Below are 20,999 nucleotides of genomic sequence, written 5' to 3'. Positions count from 1 at the left end.
CACCTGTAATATACTGCTAATACTGGAATATCAGGTGCCAGAAATGGTAGGGCAGTTTTCCGGTGTCCTGCCGGAATTACTGGCGGGGTACCAGGAAACTTGTAAAGACCCTCAATCAATAGTATGCCGCCTGGTAGGTGTTTTTCAAAATATCATATTTCAAGGCTATAACTCTGTGTCTTTTGGTTTGTCTAGAAAGTTCCCTTCTTCGCTACATGAGCAATGAGAAAATAGCACAAGAAGACTATATGCTGCAAAGAAACAACAAAAAGGATACGGGGAAAAAATCGAAAAAGAAAGATAAGAATAACAGCCCGAGCCACTACGTCTTGGTCCCTGCGTCACAAATGGATGCACTGAGACAGGAGGTAGCGAGCCCCACTGGTCCGGAAAGCGCCTTGTATCATGTGAGTTAAAACAGAGCTGGCCAAAGCCTCTCACTGGTGATGGCGGGTTTGCATTAAGCTAGCACGCAGCTTCCTCTTTCCTCTTGCATGACATAATGCGTATGAATACAGTCAAGGTTTATTAAATCAATGGCAAATGTAATTTTATTTCACCCAATCAAAAATGTGAAGATGTATTTTAGAGTAGTGCTGGTTTCATGAGAACTAAGACTCAGATTTTCAAATGAAGTTTGCGAGTCGGTTCACTCCTTATCATGGACTGAAGCGTTTGCTATACACGATAATCATAATTGATTACATTCTGGATTGGTCCATTCTTGCGGTTGAGACCATCTTGATTGCAAAAATGTGCGGGATGTGATTTTTGAGTTGACTGCATGAGAATGTGATAGGACACATTTCACTAATATTGACAGAATGTTTACGTTTGGCGTGGCCATGGGCAATTGGAAGGATGAGTTTAATTAGGAGTTCCTTGGATTTGTAAAATACTGAATGGAACCACATGGTGTCAGATCTACATATTACGTATACAGTTGTTTGTCTTGTTATTTGGTAAACTTAGTCATAATCTCCGTTTGACTTCAGCCTTCTTTCATTCCACTTAGCAAATAACACAACCGCCTCTAAGGCAAAGGCAGAGCAGACTCTGCCTTGGGCTCTGAGTAACCCTTTTCTGGAAATGTGGACAGTGATGGAAAGAAATATAGTTGCTGGAACAAAACGTGAACTAAATAAATGAGCTTTATATGAAAATCTCTGCTCCAAGGCAAACATTTTCATTCACAATGTAAACAAAGATCAATAGGTGCTCAACATCCTGGCATCTGCTGGTACTGGTACTGATTTAGTACCAGTGAAGGCTTGACTTCTATGCAGTGATGGTTATTATGGATGTTTGCATATTTCCTGTGTGAACGAGGTTTCATAGTGCATTGCCAGTGTTTGTGGAGTTGATGGAGACAGAGGCCTTCATTCCGAGTAGGGCGGTAAGGGATACCGGGCAACGGTAAGGAGACCGGTGCCGGTAATCCTTTACCGCCCTACTATGAGGTCCCTTAGCGGGTCCCTTCCTTAACGCCTGGTCTGACCAGGTGTTATGGTCGGGACCCGTTAAGGGACCTGGGCGCAAATAACGGGCTTGGCATACGCCGGCCGGTTATTTGCACCCTCCCCATTCCCATTGAGCCCTATGGGGGTTCAAATGGGTATGGGGAATGGTTTGGTGAATGGGGATTTACCGGTCCCGCCAAGGTCTGACTAGACCGGTAAGTCCCCATTGCACGAAACCGGACACGGTACCGTTATTGGTGGCATTCATGGAGCAAATAGCGCCATGACTACCACCAACCTCGGAATGAGGGCCTGAGAGTTTAAGGATGTCTGCAAGAGCAGTTAATAAATTACATTTGAGTTATGTTTTGTTATGTTTTGTAATCTGGTCTTGTACCGCACACTGCTGCCACTTCCATGGTCTATTGGTGCCCTGGCAGATCTGCAAAGGGAGGAGGGTTGGGCGCATTTGTTAATGGGATTGCGAGGAAAGCGCAAGAGAGCTTTGATGTGCTGTTGGCAGCTTCTGTTTGGAGAAACCGGTCACTGGGCATTGGTGCGTTTTGGTTGGTAGACGTCATGTGGTGTGGAAGTATGATTGTGCATTGGTGCTTTTTGTGTAATTGTGTTTGGTTTCCAGTTGGGTGGTGTGGTGCAGTGGAGGGAGGTGTGTGTGTGTGTGTCTAGAGGGTGAGTAGGCAGAATAGTCCATCCTTAGTAGGGTTAATTGACAGTTGCATCAAATTTGGCTAGGCTCAGTACCTTGGTCACATGCAGGGTGGACCAATTTCGTCAACGTCGGGTTTGCCTTTGGTTTTGGGAGGTCCCTTTCTGTGGGTCACCATGCAGTGGGTGAATTTTGTCCCTCCAATATTTCCTTCACCTTGGGTGTTAAAGAGTCAGGTTTTTAACATCTTCCTGAAATTTGTGTGGTCCACTGTTATACGTATTTCCTTAGGGAGGGAGTTCAAGAGTTTTACGACTACGCAAGAGGAAGCTGATCCTCAAAGTTTTTGTTTTGAGTATTGTTTTGGTTTGAGACGGATGTCGTTGCTGGATACAAGCACTTATGATGGTTTGTGCATGATGATTTTCTCCTGTATTAATTCTGCCCCTTCAGCCGTGGATTGCTATGTGTGTTATGCAGAGTGTTTTGAAGGTGATTTTCTTTTTGACTGACAGTCAGTGTAGCGTTATGATCGCTGGTGTGAGGTGGCCTCTTTGGATGAGTTTAAGGAGAAGTCTTGCAGCTGTGTTCTGTATTCATTGTAGTTTCCTCAACAGGTCTTCTGGCTTTCTGGGGTAGATGCGAAATATATTCTTAACATGACGAGAGAGATGACGGCGAGTGTTCTGCGTGTCAAGGAGAAGAAGTGAAGTATCCTTTTGATTGTGTGCAGATGGAAGAAGCATTTCTTAATTATCGCGTTGAGTTGTGCCTCGAGTGTGAGTTTGTTGTCCAATAGGATTCCAAGATTTTTGACCACTTCAAATGGTTCGGCTAAGTTACCCAGTTCAGTGGGCCATGGGATGTTGTGGTTGTTCGCCCTGTTATTACTGTAATCAAGATTTCCATTTTGTCCGGGTATAGTTTAAGGTTGTTGGTGCTCATCCATTGGTTTAGTTCTTTGAGGCAGTTGGTTAGTAAGGGGTTCTCCTCCTCAATGGTACTGATTTTGTAAATGATTTGGGTGTTGTCTGTGTAGTTGTAGCAGGTGAGGCCATGCCTTTTGATGAGTCTGATTAGGGGCATTGTGTAGATGTTGAACTGTAGCCAGTAGCAGGGACAGCGATGAGCTCTGTGTGATTCCACATGTTGTATCCCAAGGTGTAGATCTGAACAGTGCTAGCCATTTTGTTTTGGTTCTTTCTTTCAGGAATGAATTTAGCCAGAGAAGGGCTGTGTTATCAACCCCTATGTCTTCTAGTCTTTTGATGAGGTTGTCATGGTTGACTGTTACCAAGGCTGCCGAGAGATCGAGTAGTATTAATTCTGAGTTTGAGTTGGAGTCTGCGTTGATCTTTAGATCATCCCATATGTATAGGAGTGCGGTATCCATTCCTCTCAAGTGTCTGCAGCCGACTTGAGCTTGATCTAGTAGCTGGTTGTTTTCAACATATTCCAAGATTTGTTCGTATACAAAGGTTTCTAATAGCTTTGCCGGGTACGGAATGTTTGAGATGGGTCTGTAGTTGGAGAGGACTTCCACGTTGCCCAATGTATCATTAAGGAGTGGTTTGATGTAGGCTGATTTGAAGGCTTGTGGCACTGTTCTAGTTGCTAGTGAGAGATTGAAGAGGCTGAGTTAGTATTTTGCCCGTGTTTTCTGTGCTCGGATGAATGTGTATATGTCTGCTGGGCAGGGATCTTCAGGGGAGCCTGCTCTGTTGCTTTTGTTCACCAACATATCAAATGTATCTCTTGAGATTTGTGAGAGGATTGGTAGTTTGGCCTACTTTGTATCATTTGCTGGATGCTGATGATTTTGTTCTTAAAGTGGTTAACGAGGTCATCACACAGTTTTTGTACAGGACCGGGGCATTCTTACATCCGATTGGGTTTCTCATCTTATTTATGATGTTAAACAGTACTTTTTGAGTGTTGCCTGCTTTTTGCCATCAATTAATTGTTTCTTTTTTGTTTCGAGTGTTTCTGCTTTGTATAGTCTGATCTGTCTTTGATATGTGATTTTGTTGTCTTGTTCATAGCATTTTCTCCATTCTTGTACTAGCTTCCTCTTTGTTTATTCTATGCTTTGAGATACGGTCTGTACCATTTTGCCACTGTTTTCTTTCTTGGAGAGTTGAAAGGTTTTCCCTGTGCTATGTCATTCATTGTTTGCATGGTCCAGTTTAGAATTGTTTATTTTCTTTCTTCTATGCCAGTTCCATCTAGGGCGGTGATCAATGGTGTTGTGGCCTCCAGTTTCACTTTAAATGCCACACTGTTGATGGTTCTCCAGTTTCTTGTCCAGATTAGAGGGCTGTTGGGGAGGTTGATGGGTTTCCTGGTGATGCTTCAATCAAGAAGGGTATAATGAGATTGTCGCTCCAGAGTATATGGATTGGGGGGACTATTATGATCAAATATTTGTTGGCAAAGATTGCGTCTAGAGCATGGCCACTGTGTGTGTGTCGCTTCTTTCACCATTTGTCATAGTTGTATAGTCGCCAAATGGTTAGTTAGCGTTTTGGGTGAGTTCATGTTCTCTTCTTCGACCAGATGTTGAAGTTGGCAAGAATGATCAGGGCACCATGTTTAATGGCCATGTTGGTGACAGCTTCTTCGAAGGTGTACACCAAAGGTGCATCGTAGGTTGGTGCCTAAAGACATGTTACGTTTATTTGGGGGTTTGAGGGTAGGTGGCTGATGAGTGATTTGCAGTTTAAGATGTTCAGTGATTGGGCTGCTATTATGTTTAGATGATCCTTGTATGCCATGGTGAGTCCTCCTCCTCTTGTTCATTCTCTTCTGGCTTGTTTTAGTTTGAAGTTGCCAGGCAAGCAGCTGTGCATTATGACTTTGTAGTTTTGCGTTAACCAGGTTTCAGTGAGGAATAGGATGCCTATCCCTCCATTACATAGTAGATTGCAGATTTCTGTTGTGTGCTTGGACATCGATCTGGCATTGATTAAGTTGCAGTGTATATTTTTGTTTATTGCGTCTGTTTGGTCTTTGGCTGTGTCTTTGGGTGGTCTTTGTGCCAATGTTCATTATTACCATTGGGTTGTTCTCTGGGGTTTGTTTCTTCATTAAGTAGTTTGGTTAGGTTCTGTGTTGGATTGATGTCTTCTTGCTCCTTTCCTTATTCTGGTTGATGGGGCTTTTGGTTGTGCCAGTTTTTTGTTTGTGTGGTGTAGTGGTGTCATTTCCTCTGGTTATGTTTCTGTATATTTCACAACTTTCCCCTTGGAGTCCTGATATCCTGATGATGTGGGTTGTGTTCTTGATTGTTGGACATTGTCCGGGGGTAGTGGGTCGACAGGTATGGTGTTAGGTAGAGCAATTTTGGTATTGATCTCATGGAAGAGTTTAATTTGGTTGGTTGTGTGGGTGTGTTGTCCCCTGATGTGTGGCTGTATCCCACTGTGGTAAACCGATATTGCTCCATTTCATTTGTACTGTTTTGATAGTTTCTTGCACCTCAGCCTTTCCTGTTGCAAGGCATATTCATTGTCATAGTGCCTTCCTGTGGGTTTTCCATATATCTATGATTTGGTCTTCTCTTGTAAGAACTTGTGGATTTGTAAACTGTGTGGTATGTGCAGTTGCAAAGGTCTCCCTGTGGTTATTTGGGTTTGCTCTTTACTTAAGTGGGCTGGTTGTATCGTACGGTTCACTGTGGCTAAGCTTCCCTGTAGCAATCAGTGGTTCAAATTCTCTCGTGTGTTTCCTGTGCGTTATCTCTGTTTGTTGGCTATTATATTTTAATTGGATTTAGCAGTTGTGAGTGGCTCCTTGGGTTAGTTCTTTTCTGGCTGGGTCCTGTGCGCCTATCTTTTCTTTTCTTTCCTTTCCTTTCCTTTCCCTTTCTTTTCTTTTCTTTTGTTTTGCGACTCCCTGGTTGGGTCTTGATGTATATGCTTCTGGTTCGGGTCCACAGAGGTGTTAGACTTCCCATGCAAAGTTCCCTTGTGGGTTCCTGTGTGGTTGTCTCCTTTGATGGGCTCTTTATTTGTCTGGGTTCCGTTAAACCACAATCTTAGTCTTCCATTAGGTGTCCTGTGTGGTTGTATTTCCTCACTGTTCCCTTGATTGTGTCCTGTTGTGTTGTGTTTCCAGAGGTGATGGCCTACCTGTGGTGGTCGGTTGTTTGAATCTCTTGTTGGTTCCTGTTTGGTTGTAACTCAATGCATTGGGATGAGGGTTGCATCTGGTTCACCTATATGGTAGAATCCCTGTGGTGTCCAGATTCTTGTTGGTGACTAGCTGTTGCACATTTCCTACCTCTAATTTGTGCTATGTGCAAAGGTACTGTTGGGGGAGGCGGAGTTGGATGTGGGGCAGTGCATCCTGGTGCTATCAGAGATCCTTCAGTGACATTTATATTTCTAATCTTTATATTGTAGAATTTCACCTGGGTTGGCCACTGTCTGTTGGGAACTGAACAGGTTTAGGTGGGTTTAGTAGCGTTAGGGTTGTCAGTGTTCTTCTGAGTATAACGTTCTCTGATTATTAGTATACATTAGTATAGATTAGTATAAAAATATAAGTATTCGTTTTAGTTTAAATTTAAATTTAAATTTAGATGTAAAATGTTAAACTCACCTCGGTTCGGTCCGGTCACAATGACAACTTCAGCGCACAGCCGCCTGACACCCAGTGGGTGTTACAGGTCATGCAAATCGAGTTTGAGATAGAATTATCGCAAGTGTTAAGTGACATTGCATTGGCGACACAAACCCTAATTCATGGAATTGTGCAAAGTATATTTCTGCCATGCAAAGTGCAGGAAAAATCATTTTGTACTGCAAAAATACACTTTGCACGCTTCCATGAATCAGGGTTTGTGTCGGCAGTGTACAGTCACTTTTATGCAGTGCAAATTCACTCTAAACCGGGCAAATAGTCCATGAATCGGGCTCTTTAGTTTTAGCCTGCATCCCAAATATGTCTCCACTGATTAGAGTTTATATTTAAGTTATTGTCAGACTTTGAGCAGAATCGTTTTGCTTGTCAGTGGAATTATTTGTGGTGGAGCAAGTTTACACGTATGTATGTATAGGGGTTCATACAGTGCAGAGCCACCTGGAAAGCAATGGAGCAGTATAGAGTGCTAAAATATGATAATATTGTAGGGATACATAGACATATAGCATATTATGGGTGCAATTAAAAGTATACTAAGAAAGGTATTACAGGAAGGGACTGTAGGTTAGGGTGAGGAAGTTGGACCCTGACCCCATTTTATCTCAAGGAGGTTTCACAGGGGAATATCTCATTGAAATATTCTTTGAAGGTGATGCGTCCTCATGCCTTATTCTGAACATGGGTTCATCTGGCCACATCAGCCAATTCTCAGATTAGACGCCTCTTCGCCCTATCCAGTGCTGACATCCTACATCTAGCCTCTATAACCAATAAATGGAATGGTCCTTTCAGCCCTAAAGGCAAAATGTGCGAGGATGAGGTGCAAGACCTGCCACATTTCCTTCTCGCAGTCCCGCCTATAATCCCTTCAAGTTGCAGTGCATCCCCCCATTTTAAGGAGAGAAGGTTTCGTAGATAACCCAAATGCCCCCCTCTAACTTTTTTTGGAGGTCTTTGATGCAGCCATCACCACATCAACTGCAAGTTTTATTTATTAGGTCTGGCATCACAGAGCAAAAAAGATCACTATCCTTCGAGATTTTGAGTAATATACGCTTTTGGGGCTGTGAGCGAGGATGTTAAATCTAGTTTCACTGCGTCCCTTCTCCGCTCTCCCCATTTGCCAAATAGCTTTTTGTGAATGGACAGGACAGTGATCCGTCGATTGATTATTTAGAGTGTTTACTCTATGTGACGTAATTTTGCATTTTATTGATGCTTTTATCACAATCAAATCAGCATGATCGTTTTAGAGGGCAATTGTGCGTCCCTGTAGCTATATATATATATATATTACCAAACCGATATATATACGGTCAATTGTGAAAAGGTCAATTGTGACCCTTTAAATTCGGTCAATTGTTCATTCGAACAATTGTAAACGAACAATTTGGGTAATACCTAATCCAATGGGATTAGCGGAACAGCTTCCCCATTCTTTGAAGGTGTCTTTATGCTTTGATTTATTTTGACCTTTCTCAGGAGATGGAGTTGGAATTGGGTCCCATTTACAGTGTAGAAAGTCAATGATTGTTATCATTGGGACAATCACAACTGTGGGCAAAATGTTAAAATCCACTTTTGATTGTCTCTATTTATCCAACGAGTCCTTTTATTCAGGTATCATTTTGATGAACTGAATCGAATTGCCCTTGCACTCATGAACTGTAAGTCCCAATTTCCTTCACTGATGTATTTATGGCTAAGGGGTCACTTCATTCATGGTACTCAAGATACCAGACGGATGTTTTGCACCTTGAAGGAAGTAGAATTGAAATATCCGAATTTGTTATACAAAACAATAATAGTGATCAAGCGTGATGTATGAATGAAATGATCTAATCAGCACAGGCACGCTCAGAAACAATGATTTCCTTCTGGTGTTCGGGTATGTTTGGTGACAGGTCAGTTTGGATGGTTTTTGGATCCCATGAATGGGCCTTGGGGCTAAATAAAGTGCAAATAGATCATCAATGAAGGCATTAGTTGTGCACAGATGTAAGCCAACTCTACTCAGCAGCATGTACCTGTATGTTATCACTTCACATCACTGACACCTCCCTTCATAAATCTAGAACAACTGCCCTACTCTACTGGCATGTTTCGATGTGAGATAATCAAATGAGTCCCTTCAACCATTGTACTAATATTATGTTTTAAAAAAGACAGAAGCTGTATAATGTTACTTGCTTCAGAATCTTGCATTACCAATATTTTAGAGGGCTTTACTAGGGACATATGTCAGCTGCTGCTTGATAATGATATCAGAAGTGGAAAATTGTGGTTGATATGATGGTTTTGGTTGGGCGCGGGACTGACCATAATTTACTAAAAATGATCATTTGGTATGGGTTTTGCAGGACCAGTGATTCAGAAATTGGAATTCAGGTGAGTAAGGTATCTAATAACAGACATGCTCTTTGCTGCAATGACTATTATTTTGGGCCATACTGGCCCAGTTATAGGGCATCTCTTTCACAAGACCCGGAGTGGATACTGACAGCTCTGACCCACGAGCTATATTGGGGTCCTCTGATAACATGTTGCTAAACATCAAAATTCTGTTCTCAACGGATAATCCCTGTTCTAGGTGTTTACCGGATACAAGTCAGCCTACATGGTATGATAAAGCCTGTAAAGAAACAAGACTTTAATCACTGATGTCCCTATAGGCAACTCCAGAAGATTGGAGTGAGATAGCTTTAAACTGGCTTTTATAGACACACCCTCTATGATGTCAAAGTACAGATGAAGGTACATCTAATTTTAGCTAAATACCAAAACATTTTTGGGAAAATGATGGCAGATGGTATGTGTGAAACGTCTACTTAGCGCCTGACTGGTGATATTGAAGGCTATGTATGGGTCAATGACTTTTCTAACCTTCATGGGGCATCTGCCAGTGGGGCGTTAGATTGTGGAAGAGAGCCTGAATGTTTAAACTATTCTAATATTGTTCTTGTTCATGGAATGGTATTCACTCAAGTGTAAGGGATGGTAGTAGTGAAAGAGGCTGCGCGAAACAAACGTCCAGGCCATGACCTTTGCCCAGTGGGCATTTATACAAATCCTATGAGTGTGTGTGTCCTAATATGTTGCCCTTTATTTAATGCTAGTATTAAGTCAGGTACTACACCAGAAAGCTGGAAGCTCCCTCACATGGTTCCTGTTTTTAAAGATAGGTAACATGTGTGATCTAAACATGTGTGTCCAATTCCTCTGCTAGATGCAGTAACTACACTTGTCTCCATGAGGCACTACAAATTCGCACAGTGGTATATTCTAAATTATACTCTGTCTATATTCAGTATTGGTGTATTCAACGTCCTGGGGTCAATGAAAATTTATTGATTTTATCCATACGTCTAAAAAAATGAATAGCAGGGCACATAACTACAATCTAGTTTGAGGTCATTGTGAGGAATTGCCACTGGCAATGGTGTAGATGCCCTGGCTTTTTTTATTTTTATTAATTATTAAAATCATGTGAGAAATTCCATCCCTGAAAGGGAAATCTGCTGATGAGATTGCTCTTTTATTTTAATTTTGTATTTATTTATTTTGATTTATACATTTGTAGGAGCTGACTTAAACCTTGGGCATCTAATCACTAATTACAGGAGATTACAGGTTATGCAGATAAAACAACAGATAGCAGGTGGTTGAGGTTGTTAATGAAACAGATGAGTTTTTAGTCATTTCTGGAACAAGGTGTAGGAAGGCTCAGCTCTCAAGGCCAGCGAGATGGAGCTCCAAAGCATGGCAGTGGAGACAAGGAAGTTGGAGCCACCAGCTTTGTCCTGTTTGAACCTTGGAATATCTAGGCAATTGACAGAGGCAGTACATGTGGGCCTGGAGGCAGGTGGCTTGGAGAGTCTCTGGGCCAGGTAGCGAGGGGTGGAGTTGTCTAGGCAGTGGTGGTTGATGGTGAGAATTTTGAACTTAATTAGTTTTCTGACTGGGAGCCAGTGTGCTTCTTTCCTTGCTGCAGAAATAATGTTTGTTTAGGCTCAAGGCGGCTCTCATGGCATTGTTCTGAATAGTTTGCAACTTGTTTAGGTTTCACTTGAGGTGCCACCAAGGAGGGCGTTGCAGTAATCCAGCTTGGATTCGATGACAACCCTAGCGATGTGGAGGCAATTGGCAGTGAATGCAAAGGGTCGACATGCATTGATTAGCTTATTCGCGTATGTAACAGAGGAGGCAATGACGTTGACATGTCATGACATGGTCAGAGTGGCATCTAGATGGATGCCGAGCATCTTGTTGACAGGAGAGATGTGAATGGGGTGGTTGTCGATGGTAAATTACTGCTAGTTCGGGCTCAGTTTGGTGAGGAGAGCCGGGTTGCCTACCAGGAGGAGTACTGTTTTTCATCATTTAGGCATAAGCAGTGGGTAGCCACGCAGGCTTGAATGGTTTAGTAGATTGAGATGATTTTTTGGGAGTCTTGGTGGTGATCCGCTGAGAGTGGGATGAGGATCTGGGTGGCATCGGCATAGTTTGTGTACTTGATGTTGAGTGAGTCAAGGAAGTTAAAGATGGGTTTGGTGTGGACATTGTAGAGGGTAAGGGAGATGCAGGATCCTTGGAGTACTCTGCAGATGATGACTGTGGGTGTGGAGGAGTGATATTTTCCAGGCCAATAGCACAGTGTTTACCTGTCCCATGCTTCAGGGCCTGCCCTACTAGTGGCAAGGCGCAGGTTCAGATAATGCAAGTGCCCATTTGAAAGCTGCAGTGCCGGGCACGTCTCTACATTGCAGGGGCTGCATTTAAGACTTGCATCCCTGTACTAAAACCTTGTTATTCGTTGTTGACTGCCTGGTGGCAGATACATCTTTATATAAAAGCCATGCCTGATGTATGGTATAGCAAATTATATTTCTCATAATTATTACAGCCACAGCAAGTTGGTATCACACGTGTCAGTCCTGTAAACACAGCTCAGCTGTGACAGGATTATGTGCATTTTCCCCAGCCAGGCTGCTCTAGCCTCTCCATAGGAAGCTGTCCTGGGAATAGGGATCAAAGTGCACAACATATGTAGCCTCACACCAGGGTGCTGCATATCTAAAGGCCTTTGATTCTATTGAGATGGGAAGAGGATGGGGCTAGTAGGGACAGAGGGCGTTCCTTACAGCTTGAGGAATGTTCCACCAGCTAGTTTTTCTCCCTACCTCTTTCTTTACTTCCTGTCCCCTCCACTTCCCAAAGCAGAAAGCACTTTGGATGTGATGTCAGAGGGCAAAGTGAAATGTGTTCTAGGAATAGGGATTGGACCCCTAAAGCAGGTTTGCTTTAGTCCAATCACCTCTTAACAATTGCCTTTAAAAGAAGGGGCCTCCCATTCCTTCTTTGATTAACTTTTTGACAAACACTTATTAAAGTATTCATTGGATCTCTGTTGGGCAAGTTGTTCTTTCTAAAGTCCACTACCAGTGAGGTGAAGACTGACTGTCCATGTCAGAGGGAAGCTCTGTCCCCTAGCCATCCCCAGGGACAAGTGCTGGTGAGCTGCAGTTGGGACTATACCTGCGTCTCTGCCATCTACAAAGGTACCTAGGTCATCACTATGTTGACGGACCCCAGCTGTTGTGTTCCAGCCTCCCCATGTTTGGGAGCCGGATAACAAGGACTAGACTTGTCCTTGAATCATTGGATTGCTATTCGCAGCACCCTAGGAGCCAAGTAAGCCAGGATTTCTGTTTTCATCACATCAAACTGGTTGAACTGATTTTGAACTGGGTTCACCACATTTCAAACCACAGGACCCATTGTTGCTGCCTTTGACACTCAACCGAACTCTTTGAACCAGCGTGCTTGCATCTCAAACCAGCTAGATGCCTCATCATACCTCACAGAGCCTGTCGCCTGCTCAGTTTGAATCAAGAGGATATCGCCGGAACCTGACTCCCTGACTCAAACCGCTGGAGTGTCACATGCTGACTCGAACCAGCTCAAACACAAATGACTCACCCTGGCTAGGCCTTGAACTGCTGCTTTGTCAAACTGCACACCAGAGCATCAGGATCACCACTTTGAAAAGTTGCTGACCCTGTACTCCAACCAAGGGAACGTCACTCGCCGATTCTACCCAGAGCTTGCCACACAACGTGAACCAACTCTTTTTAGAACGCTCTTAAGATTCCCACCATCATCACCTATTTATCTGATACATGTGGAACTGGGTGTAGGTTATTTAAGTGATTGTCTGAAGCTCAAACCCCTTTTTCTGTAGTGCTTATTGTAGACAGATCCAGCATCCAAACTTACCAGGGCTATATTGCGGGACTTGATGGCAAGTGATGTTTGCACTAGAATTACCCGCCGGAGATACATTAATAGGGAACTGGGCAATTTGGACCTCTCATTGTGGTATATTCATTTTTTTTAAAAACATAGATAAAAACTAATAGGCACTCTGAAGAATCTATTTTTGAAGCTAAAATCCAGAGATAAATATAGCAGAAATTCACATTTATCCATTAGATAATATATTCCTCTTTCAATGAATAAGGTCGGAGAGAATTATATTTCATGGATTGTTAATTCTTGTGCTCAGTCTCTCTTGACTATGTTTAGGCTGATGTGTTTACTCTAAATGTGATCTTGGCAACATCGGGCAAACATGCAAAAGTTAATATTAACTGTTATTGCCAGATGGAGTTCATGAAGGATTTGCCTCAATTTGATGTTCTTTTTCGGGTATTTTCACATATTTAATCAATAAGACTTATTCCAGCTTGGAGACCATTCTATTTGAATCATTAGTACCCGGCGAGGCCGCAATCAGAATGCAAGAGCCATTCTGATTGGCCCTTGCCGAGTCATTACCAGGCCGCGAATCCCTCTGTCGGGATTCCACGGCCTTTGTCCCTGGCAGGGGGCATGGCAACCCCTCAGCCAATGAGGAGGCTCGAAGCGTGGCCATCCCTGCTCTGAGCCTCCCCACGGCTGAGACGCTGCCTTCGCCCCCTGCCGGGGACTCGGGTGAGTCTTTTTTTTTTTTTTTAAATTCCCTTCCCTTTCCATCCTCCCACCTCCCCCACTTACCTTCTTGTTCCTGAGTCCCCGGCGGGGCCGAGGGAAGCCTCCAGCCGTGTGGAGACTCGGAGCGGGGCCATCCCTGCTCAGTGCCTCCACACGACTGGAGGCTTCCCTCGCTGGGGACGCAGCTACTTTTTTTTTTTTTTCCTTCTTCTTCTTCTCCCCCCCGCCCTCCCAACCCCACTTACCTTCTTTTTGATCCTTTTTCGGGAGCGGACGTGCTGGGAATCCCAGCGCGTCCGCTCCCAATGGCCACCGTGGAAAGAGAAAACGGACTCCGTTTTCCCTTTCCATGGTGGCCATTTTCTTGCTTGTTTCTTTTTTTTTTTTTTTTTTGTCCCGAAACGCTGTGGTGTTTCGCGACAGAAAACATACTTTTAGTGCCCTGGTCACACAGATATTGCAGGCCGGGGTACTAATAGCAATATGACCCTCGCAGCCGGGGCATTACCGACTCAGGTAATGCCCCGGGGCTTTCATATAACTATGGGCCCTGGGGCATTACCTGAGTCAGCAATGCCCCCGCCGCTCGGGTCATGTTGCTTAAATATCCACCTGCCCTAATATATGTTCAGATGCTCAAAGACCCCTTGTCCGTCTTTTCTGTTCAGAGATTTTTATTAATTGAATTTAAGATCAGGAAACAATATACATTGGTCAGATTATGTAGATTAATTTAAAAAATGCACTAATGTTTGACAGGATTTTAAGTTTATCGTTTGTGATGTGTGCTACTTTTATGGGTTTGCAAAAAATAATCCGAAACAAAGCGAAGACAATTAAAACTAATTAACAAAGCTTAATTCTTAGTGGTCGATTTTGGCAAGTATTCTATGGGAGAGAAAGCTGATCTAAGTGAAGGTTTTCTCCTACTCTACTTAATTTAAGAAAACATAGATCTGCTCTGTGTGGGTATAGTCTCAACCATTCCCCACGCCAAAAGTAGGGATTGGTTCTGCTAACCATTCCGAACATTATCAGAATATGCACTCCTAACAGTTCAGTGCATTTTAACACTCCCAAAATATGAAATCCTGCTATTAGGAAATTGAGCATCAGGGAGTGCATTGTGCGTAGTTTGCACACGAACAGGCCCACCGTCAAATCTGCTGCCAGTCTTCAGGTTTCTATGAGCTAAATTGTGAACTATTGTAGCAAATACATTCATCTAACAATCTTTGAGGTACTCTGAGTGGTACACCCACTCTGTCTTTCAATGTGTGGTCCAGGCACATGCATTAAAGAAGGTCAGCAGATGAAGGGTGGCAATCTTTTTTGGTGTTTTCTGTAATACCTATAGCTCCATGCACAAGAAGTTAGCACAGTCCTTAACCAAATGTGCTATTTTTTTCTTCCTGGGGGTTTACCATCCTGGATTTACTTCCTGTTCTTCAAATCCAAAAAAGTCAAACCTGGGCCACCGAATGTCAGGCTGAAGGATAACCCGGCACAACAAAGCTCAGACTTGTTTTTGTTTTGGCAGACCAGGAGCTCTAGGAGTTATGGGTTAGGAAGTGAGGCAAGAAGGTGACAGGGGCAGCATGCAGAGCGGGTGAGTGGTGCTGTGAGGGATCGGGGTAAATGAAGGGAGAATGTGGATGTACATAGGAGTGCATGAGACTAGGTTGGGCAGAAAGGGGAACCAAACGTGTAAGGGGTTCAGCCCCCATTGAGAGGGACATGAGCATAGGGAAAGGGTCAGGGTACAGGCCAGAGAATAACAGGCAGATGGGGCGCAATCCCCATTAAGGGGAGGAGGGATAGAGGAGCCCAATCATTAAATCGGATTTGGTGAGGGTGTACCAGACGTAGGAAGTCAGTAGGGGGGATGACACTTGTGGGGCTTTGGCAGAAAAGTGTTCCAGGGAGGTCTGTAGGAAGCACATAGATGCCCTCCTCAGGATGTTGAAGTATAATTTATCAGTGTATAGCTTTGCAAGCCCAGGCCATCTGTAGATGAGTAGATAGTATATGTCATTCCCTAGTAGAAGGACCACTGTTTGTCAGTATAATCCATAACTAATTCCATTAAATGAACTTCAGTAAATCAATAATCTAATTAATTTCACATAAGAAGTCCAATCAGAAGGAGAATATCTGATGTGCACTTTGGTGTTCTGAAGGTGTATGAAATCTTAAAAGATATGCAAGAGGTTTGCTATTTTTGGGTACAGTACTAAAGTGTTTTCTATCTCCAGCAAAGGGCAGAGGCAGGGCTCCAGATGCGATTTTCAGGTGGCTGTATTTTGCATCCTATTTTTTTTAATTTCAAGTACAATTATTTTTAAGTAGGAAAAAAGTCATTCACATTGCCAATGGAGCACATTTCTAGGTTTATACATAGTAGATCAACTCTAAAGAAGATACATTGATTGATGTTATGAAATGCATAATTGTTTGCACATAATAGTTAATGCAAATCATTATATGCATTGTTGACTTAAAGTTCCTCTTCTGGCCTAAAGGTAGTCTTAGAGCTCCTTCCTATGGCACTTATTTGCTGGTAGAACTGATCCAATCATATCCATGGAACTGTGCAGGCAGAAGCAGGGGCCATAGCCCCATATTGCTGTTGTTACCTACTTTTCAGGAAGTATTTGTGAGGAAATGGCACTAGGTAAGCAATGAGAAGGCCTGGCTTTTTCAAATTCTATTAAATGATAAAATTATGTAGATACTTCCATCTCAGAAAGGGGGTCTGCTATTCAAACCCTCATTCAGTATGTTTCATACCAACATCAAAGTGAATCCTGTTTTCATATGCATCACTCACCTGCTCTGCAGCTCCTGCTCTCAAATCATTATGATAAATTACCGCCTAGTGCCAGGGTAATGTTAAAATACAAGCCATACCTATATTATTTTATGGTGGATGATAGTTCATATAATTATTAAAGCTGCATCTGCTTTGCAGCATACGCATGACAACAATGTGAGCCTAGGCCAGCCAAGGAAGGGTTGTGTCTATATTAGTTTGCCTGACTCTGCTTAGCCAACATAAACATGAGCAGGAAGACCTGTCCCCTCTTTGATCCTTTGTGAGGTTGGGTAACTCCTCTTTCCACCAGTGCCGCTACAAGTAGCAGCACCCCTAGGAAACAAGCCTCAAAGGTCCCAAAGGGCCCCAAACAAGCCTCACACCAGAGTGTTGCATACCAAAGAGCCTTTGAAGTGCATGATTAGGTAAGGGGTGGGATTAGACAGTCAGAGCAGAACAAAAGAGAGGAAGGATTCCTCCACCTTGGTTTTCTGTGGCCTTCTTTTTACTTACTGTTTATTGACACTTCCTGCTTAGCTAAGGATGTTGGTTATGTTGGTAGAAGGCAGGAGTTACTCGTTACCTTAGGAGATATTGACTCCTTAAAGTAGGTTTACTTTTAGCCAATCCTGTTGGCTTTTTGCCTTTAAATGGAAGGGGTCTGCCACTCTTGCTTAGATTCATTTTGGACTTTGAAGGACTTCAAGAAGAATTCATTTGGACCTCTTCAGGGAGAGCAGACCTTTCCGAGTCCTCTACCAGTGAGGTGAATATAGAGTGTTTCAAGTAGGAGGCAAGCTCTGCTCCATGCCCATTCGCAGTACACATGGGGATTAATTGTTCATTCAGTATGTTTCATACCAACATCAAAGTGAATCCTGTTTTCATATGCATCACTCACCTGCTCTGCAGCTCCTGCTCTCAAATCATTATGATAAATTACCGCCTAGTGCCAGGGTAATGTTAAAATACAAGCCATACCTATATTATTTTATGGTGGATGATAGTTCATATAATTATTAAAGCTGCATCTGCTTTGCAGCATACGCATGACAACAATGTGAGCCTAGGCCAGCCAAGGAAGGGTTGTGTCTATATTAGTTTGCCTGACTCTGCTTAGCCAACATAAACATGAGCAGGAAGACCTGTCCCCTCTTTGATCCTTTGTGAGGTTGGGTAACTCCTCTTTCCACCAGTGCCGCTACAAGTAGCAGCACCCCTAGGAAACAAGCCTCAAAGGTCCCAAAGGGCCCCAAACAAGCCTCACACCAGAGTGTTGCATACCAAAGAGCCTTTGAAGTGCATGATTAGGTAAGGGGTGGGATTAGACAGTCAGAGCAGAACAAAAGAGAGGAAGGATTCCTCCACCTTGGTTTTCTGTGGCCTTCTTTTTACTTACTGTTTATTGACACTTCCTGCTTAGCTAAGGATGTTGGTTATGTTGGTAGAAGGCAGGAGTTACTCGTTACCTTAGGAGATATTGACTCCTTAAAGTAGGTTTACTTTTAGCCAATCCTGTTGGCTTTTTGCCTTTAAATGGAAGGGGTCTGCCACTCTTGCTTAGATTCATTTTGGACTTTGAAGGACTTCAAGAAGAATTCATTTGGACCTCTTCAGGGAGAGCAGACCTTTCCGAGTCCTCTACCAGTGAGGTGAATATAGAGTGTTTCAAGTAGGAGGCAAGCTCTGCTCCATGCCCATTCGCAGTACACATGGGGATTAATTGTTGTTATACCAGACCTGCCACTGTGCCAGCTGTACTGACACAGAGGCCACCTACCAGATTGATAGTGCAGAGAACAAGGACTAATCTTGTCCCTGAGCCCCTGGATTTTTTTAACCTTAATTCAACCATGTTTCAATGCCTTCAAAGCACCAGTCCCAGCTGTTCTGCTTTTGGCATTTCTTCGAGCCGCTTTTGCTTCATTCATCGAACTGGCTCAACTACCACATCTTGGCAAGCAAAGCCTGAAACTTATTTGGCTCAAACAACCATCTTACCTCTATGGCTAATTTTGAACTGCCCCGTCTTCGACCATTGCATCCGCCTAGCTGGATCACAGCTTTAAACCACTGGCCCTCAACTTGAACTGCTGAAAGCATCACATATATCAGAGAAACGACCCAGCATATACCAATGTCTTGAACCACCTCACTTAAGCCAAGCCTGCTGAGTCATCTGAACTGCACTGCTGGAATGCTGCCTTCGAACCGAAATGAGCAGCTTCTTCGAACCAACTCGACACAAGCTCACCACTTCGCCCAGCATAATTCAATCCATCTGAACCTCTATCGACCTGCAACTTTGGCATCCTGAAGCCTGGAGCAATATCATCAACCTGCCAAGAGCTAATCCATGTTCTTTTGAGAGCCCCCAGTCCCCTTGGTACACTTTTGGAACCCAAGATACTGCTAATTTGCCCATTTTAACATATTGCAACTAATACATATGCTCTTTGGTCACATTGCTGTGATGTATTGCTTTTCACCCATGCTACATTGTCAAACTTGCTTGGATCATCTACTTAATTCTGCATATTCTGTTCTTTCACACGGGTGAGTGTTTGTTAGTGATTTGGAGGTACAGTGATTGTATATTGTGTATTTAATCAAAGTGGATATATTTGTATAGAACCTTGGTGGACATTCCTTTATTTTGGACTCTTATACTTCACTGTTTGGGTTGCTACTGTATCACAGTTGTTTCCCTCTTGAGAGTATGGCCTTCCCTCGACCCACGGTAACACAAAGGGTGAAGGAGGTATATATTCTCTTGCCTAAGCCTGTTTCACCTTTATGATTGGAATCATTGTTGGTTTGTAGTAGTCTGATGCTGAATAGGTGGTTTAGCCACTGCTCATCATTGTACTGCTGCAGGACGACAGTCATTTCGTCACAGTATTCTTACTCCCTATTTATTTCGGTTTTTTTGGGATTATTTTCCTGTTTTAATGGAATAAGAGTATTCAGTGTCCCTCCTATCTGTAGGGCTGGCTGGATTTATGTATAACAAGAGTTATTTGGAAGCCACTGCTGATGAGAACTCTTGTTGAAAGTGCCGATAGGAAACATATAGGTTTACCAAATCTAATGGTTTGTTTCTGTGTATGGAGGGCTGAATATGAATACCATTTGCAAACTTGTGTGCAGAAGATGTTATTTTCAATCAAAAATCTTGGCCTGAGAATCACAATCGGAAAAGTTTTTAAAAAAAGTGATGTTGCTGCGTTTTATTTTTGATTTGTTTGATTTTCTAAATCTGAAGGAGTGCTGACTCTTTCTATCCAGAAACCTTATCTGAAGATATTAGCATGCTTTTCTCCTGCTCTAGAGGATGTGTACACACATTACAAACTTACTTTGCTACTTTAGATATATAGACATACAAGTGGATAAACAAAACATTAAAGGAACATGTAAGTTGTACCCTTCTAAATAAAATCAGTAAGCAATTCAGGATCTCGTACTGTTACGATTTGATAACACTGGTGTAAATATTTAACACATTGCCAGCAGGTGGCGCACATGTTACTGCATATGGACCAATACAATGTAAATTGGCCTACTTTGAAGGTCAAAAGGAAACCCACATCAGACAAAATTGAACATACACAAATGTAAAAAAGAGAGAGATTGCCTACTCTTTCGTGGTTGCATTCTGATTCTGATTAACACAATCCTAAATAGTGTTTTAAAAAAAAGAAAAAGATATCTTTTTTAATAATGTTGCAGTAACTCTCATTCATGTGGTCCATCCAATGTCACAAGATTTATGATGGTCAAATGCTAATTTCATAGTAACTCTCATAATGGTATTGGTTACATACGGGCACAACAGGTGTAGGGTAATGCTAAACCTCTCTGACGATATATGTATGTGCATCTTCTGTTAAATATAGATGAACACAGATGTGTTTCCCACTTGCATATCATGATGGCACACACCCAGCGCAAAGTGCACACTACAGTGGTGATTCAGCAGAGCACCAAAGCATAGTAACATAACTTTAATATGCCCCACAAATTGCACAATCCTCTTAAAAGTCATGAGAGAATTTTCACCCCTTACCCACTTACCCATAAACACACTAGCGACAAGAAGGGCACATGCATAGTAGCTCCCTCAATCGAAACAAGGGAGCCATAATCCTACCCCTTATACCCCTGGCTAAGAAGTCCCAGTGTTTGTGCCTTTCAACCATTGCAAATGAAATGTGCCCACAAACCCTGGGGGTTCTCTGTGACTAAGACACTAATCGCTGTCCTTAAGTGATCATTTAGGGTATTTGGCTTCCACGCTGTCTGCCTTTCTTTGTTCTGCTGTGTTGAGCCCAATAAGCCTATCCCATGATAATCTGCAGCCATTTGCCCACTCTGTTTACTGCTTAATCTATCAGTCTTCCGTGGATGAAAGGCTCAA

At 42.9% G+C, this 20,999-nt stretch overlaps 1 protein-coding gene across 1 annotated transcript in view; it reads left to right on the top strand.

Annotated features, from left to right (window-relative positions):
• CNKSR2 (connector enhancer of kinase suppressor of Ras 2) overlaps nt 1-20,999 on the top strand; it is a 2,376,238-nt gene that overhangs the window by 1,656,223 nt on the left and 699,016 nt on the right. Inside the window, exon 13 of the mRNA XM_069639527.1 lies at nt 196-407. Within this exon, the coding sequence (XP_069495628.1) occupies nt 196-407 (212 nt within the window). The remainder of the gene's footprint in view (nt 1-195; nt 408-20,999) is intronic.

The sequence above is a fragment of the Ambystoma mexicanum genome, chromosome 7q (genome assembly GCF_040938575.1).
Source record: "Ambystoma mexicanum isolate Mex_15411 chromosome 7q, UKY_AmexF1_1, whole genome shotgun sequence".
NCBI classification, from domain to species: Eukaryota; Metazoa; Chordata; class Amphibia; order Caudata; family Ambystomatidae; genus Ambystoma; species Ambystoma mexicanum.
Note: the sequence above shows the minus strand (reverse complement) of the source record. Positions and strands in the feature narration are given on the sequence as shown.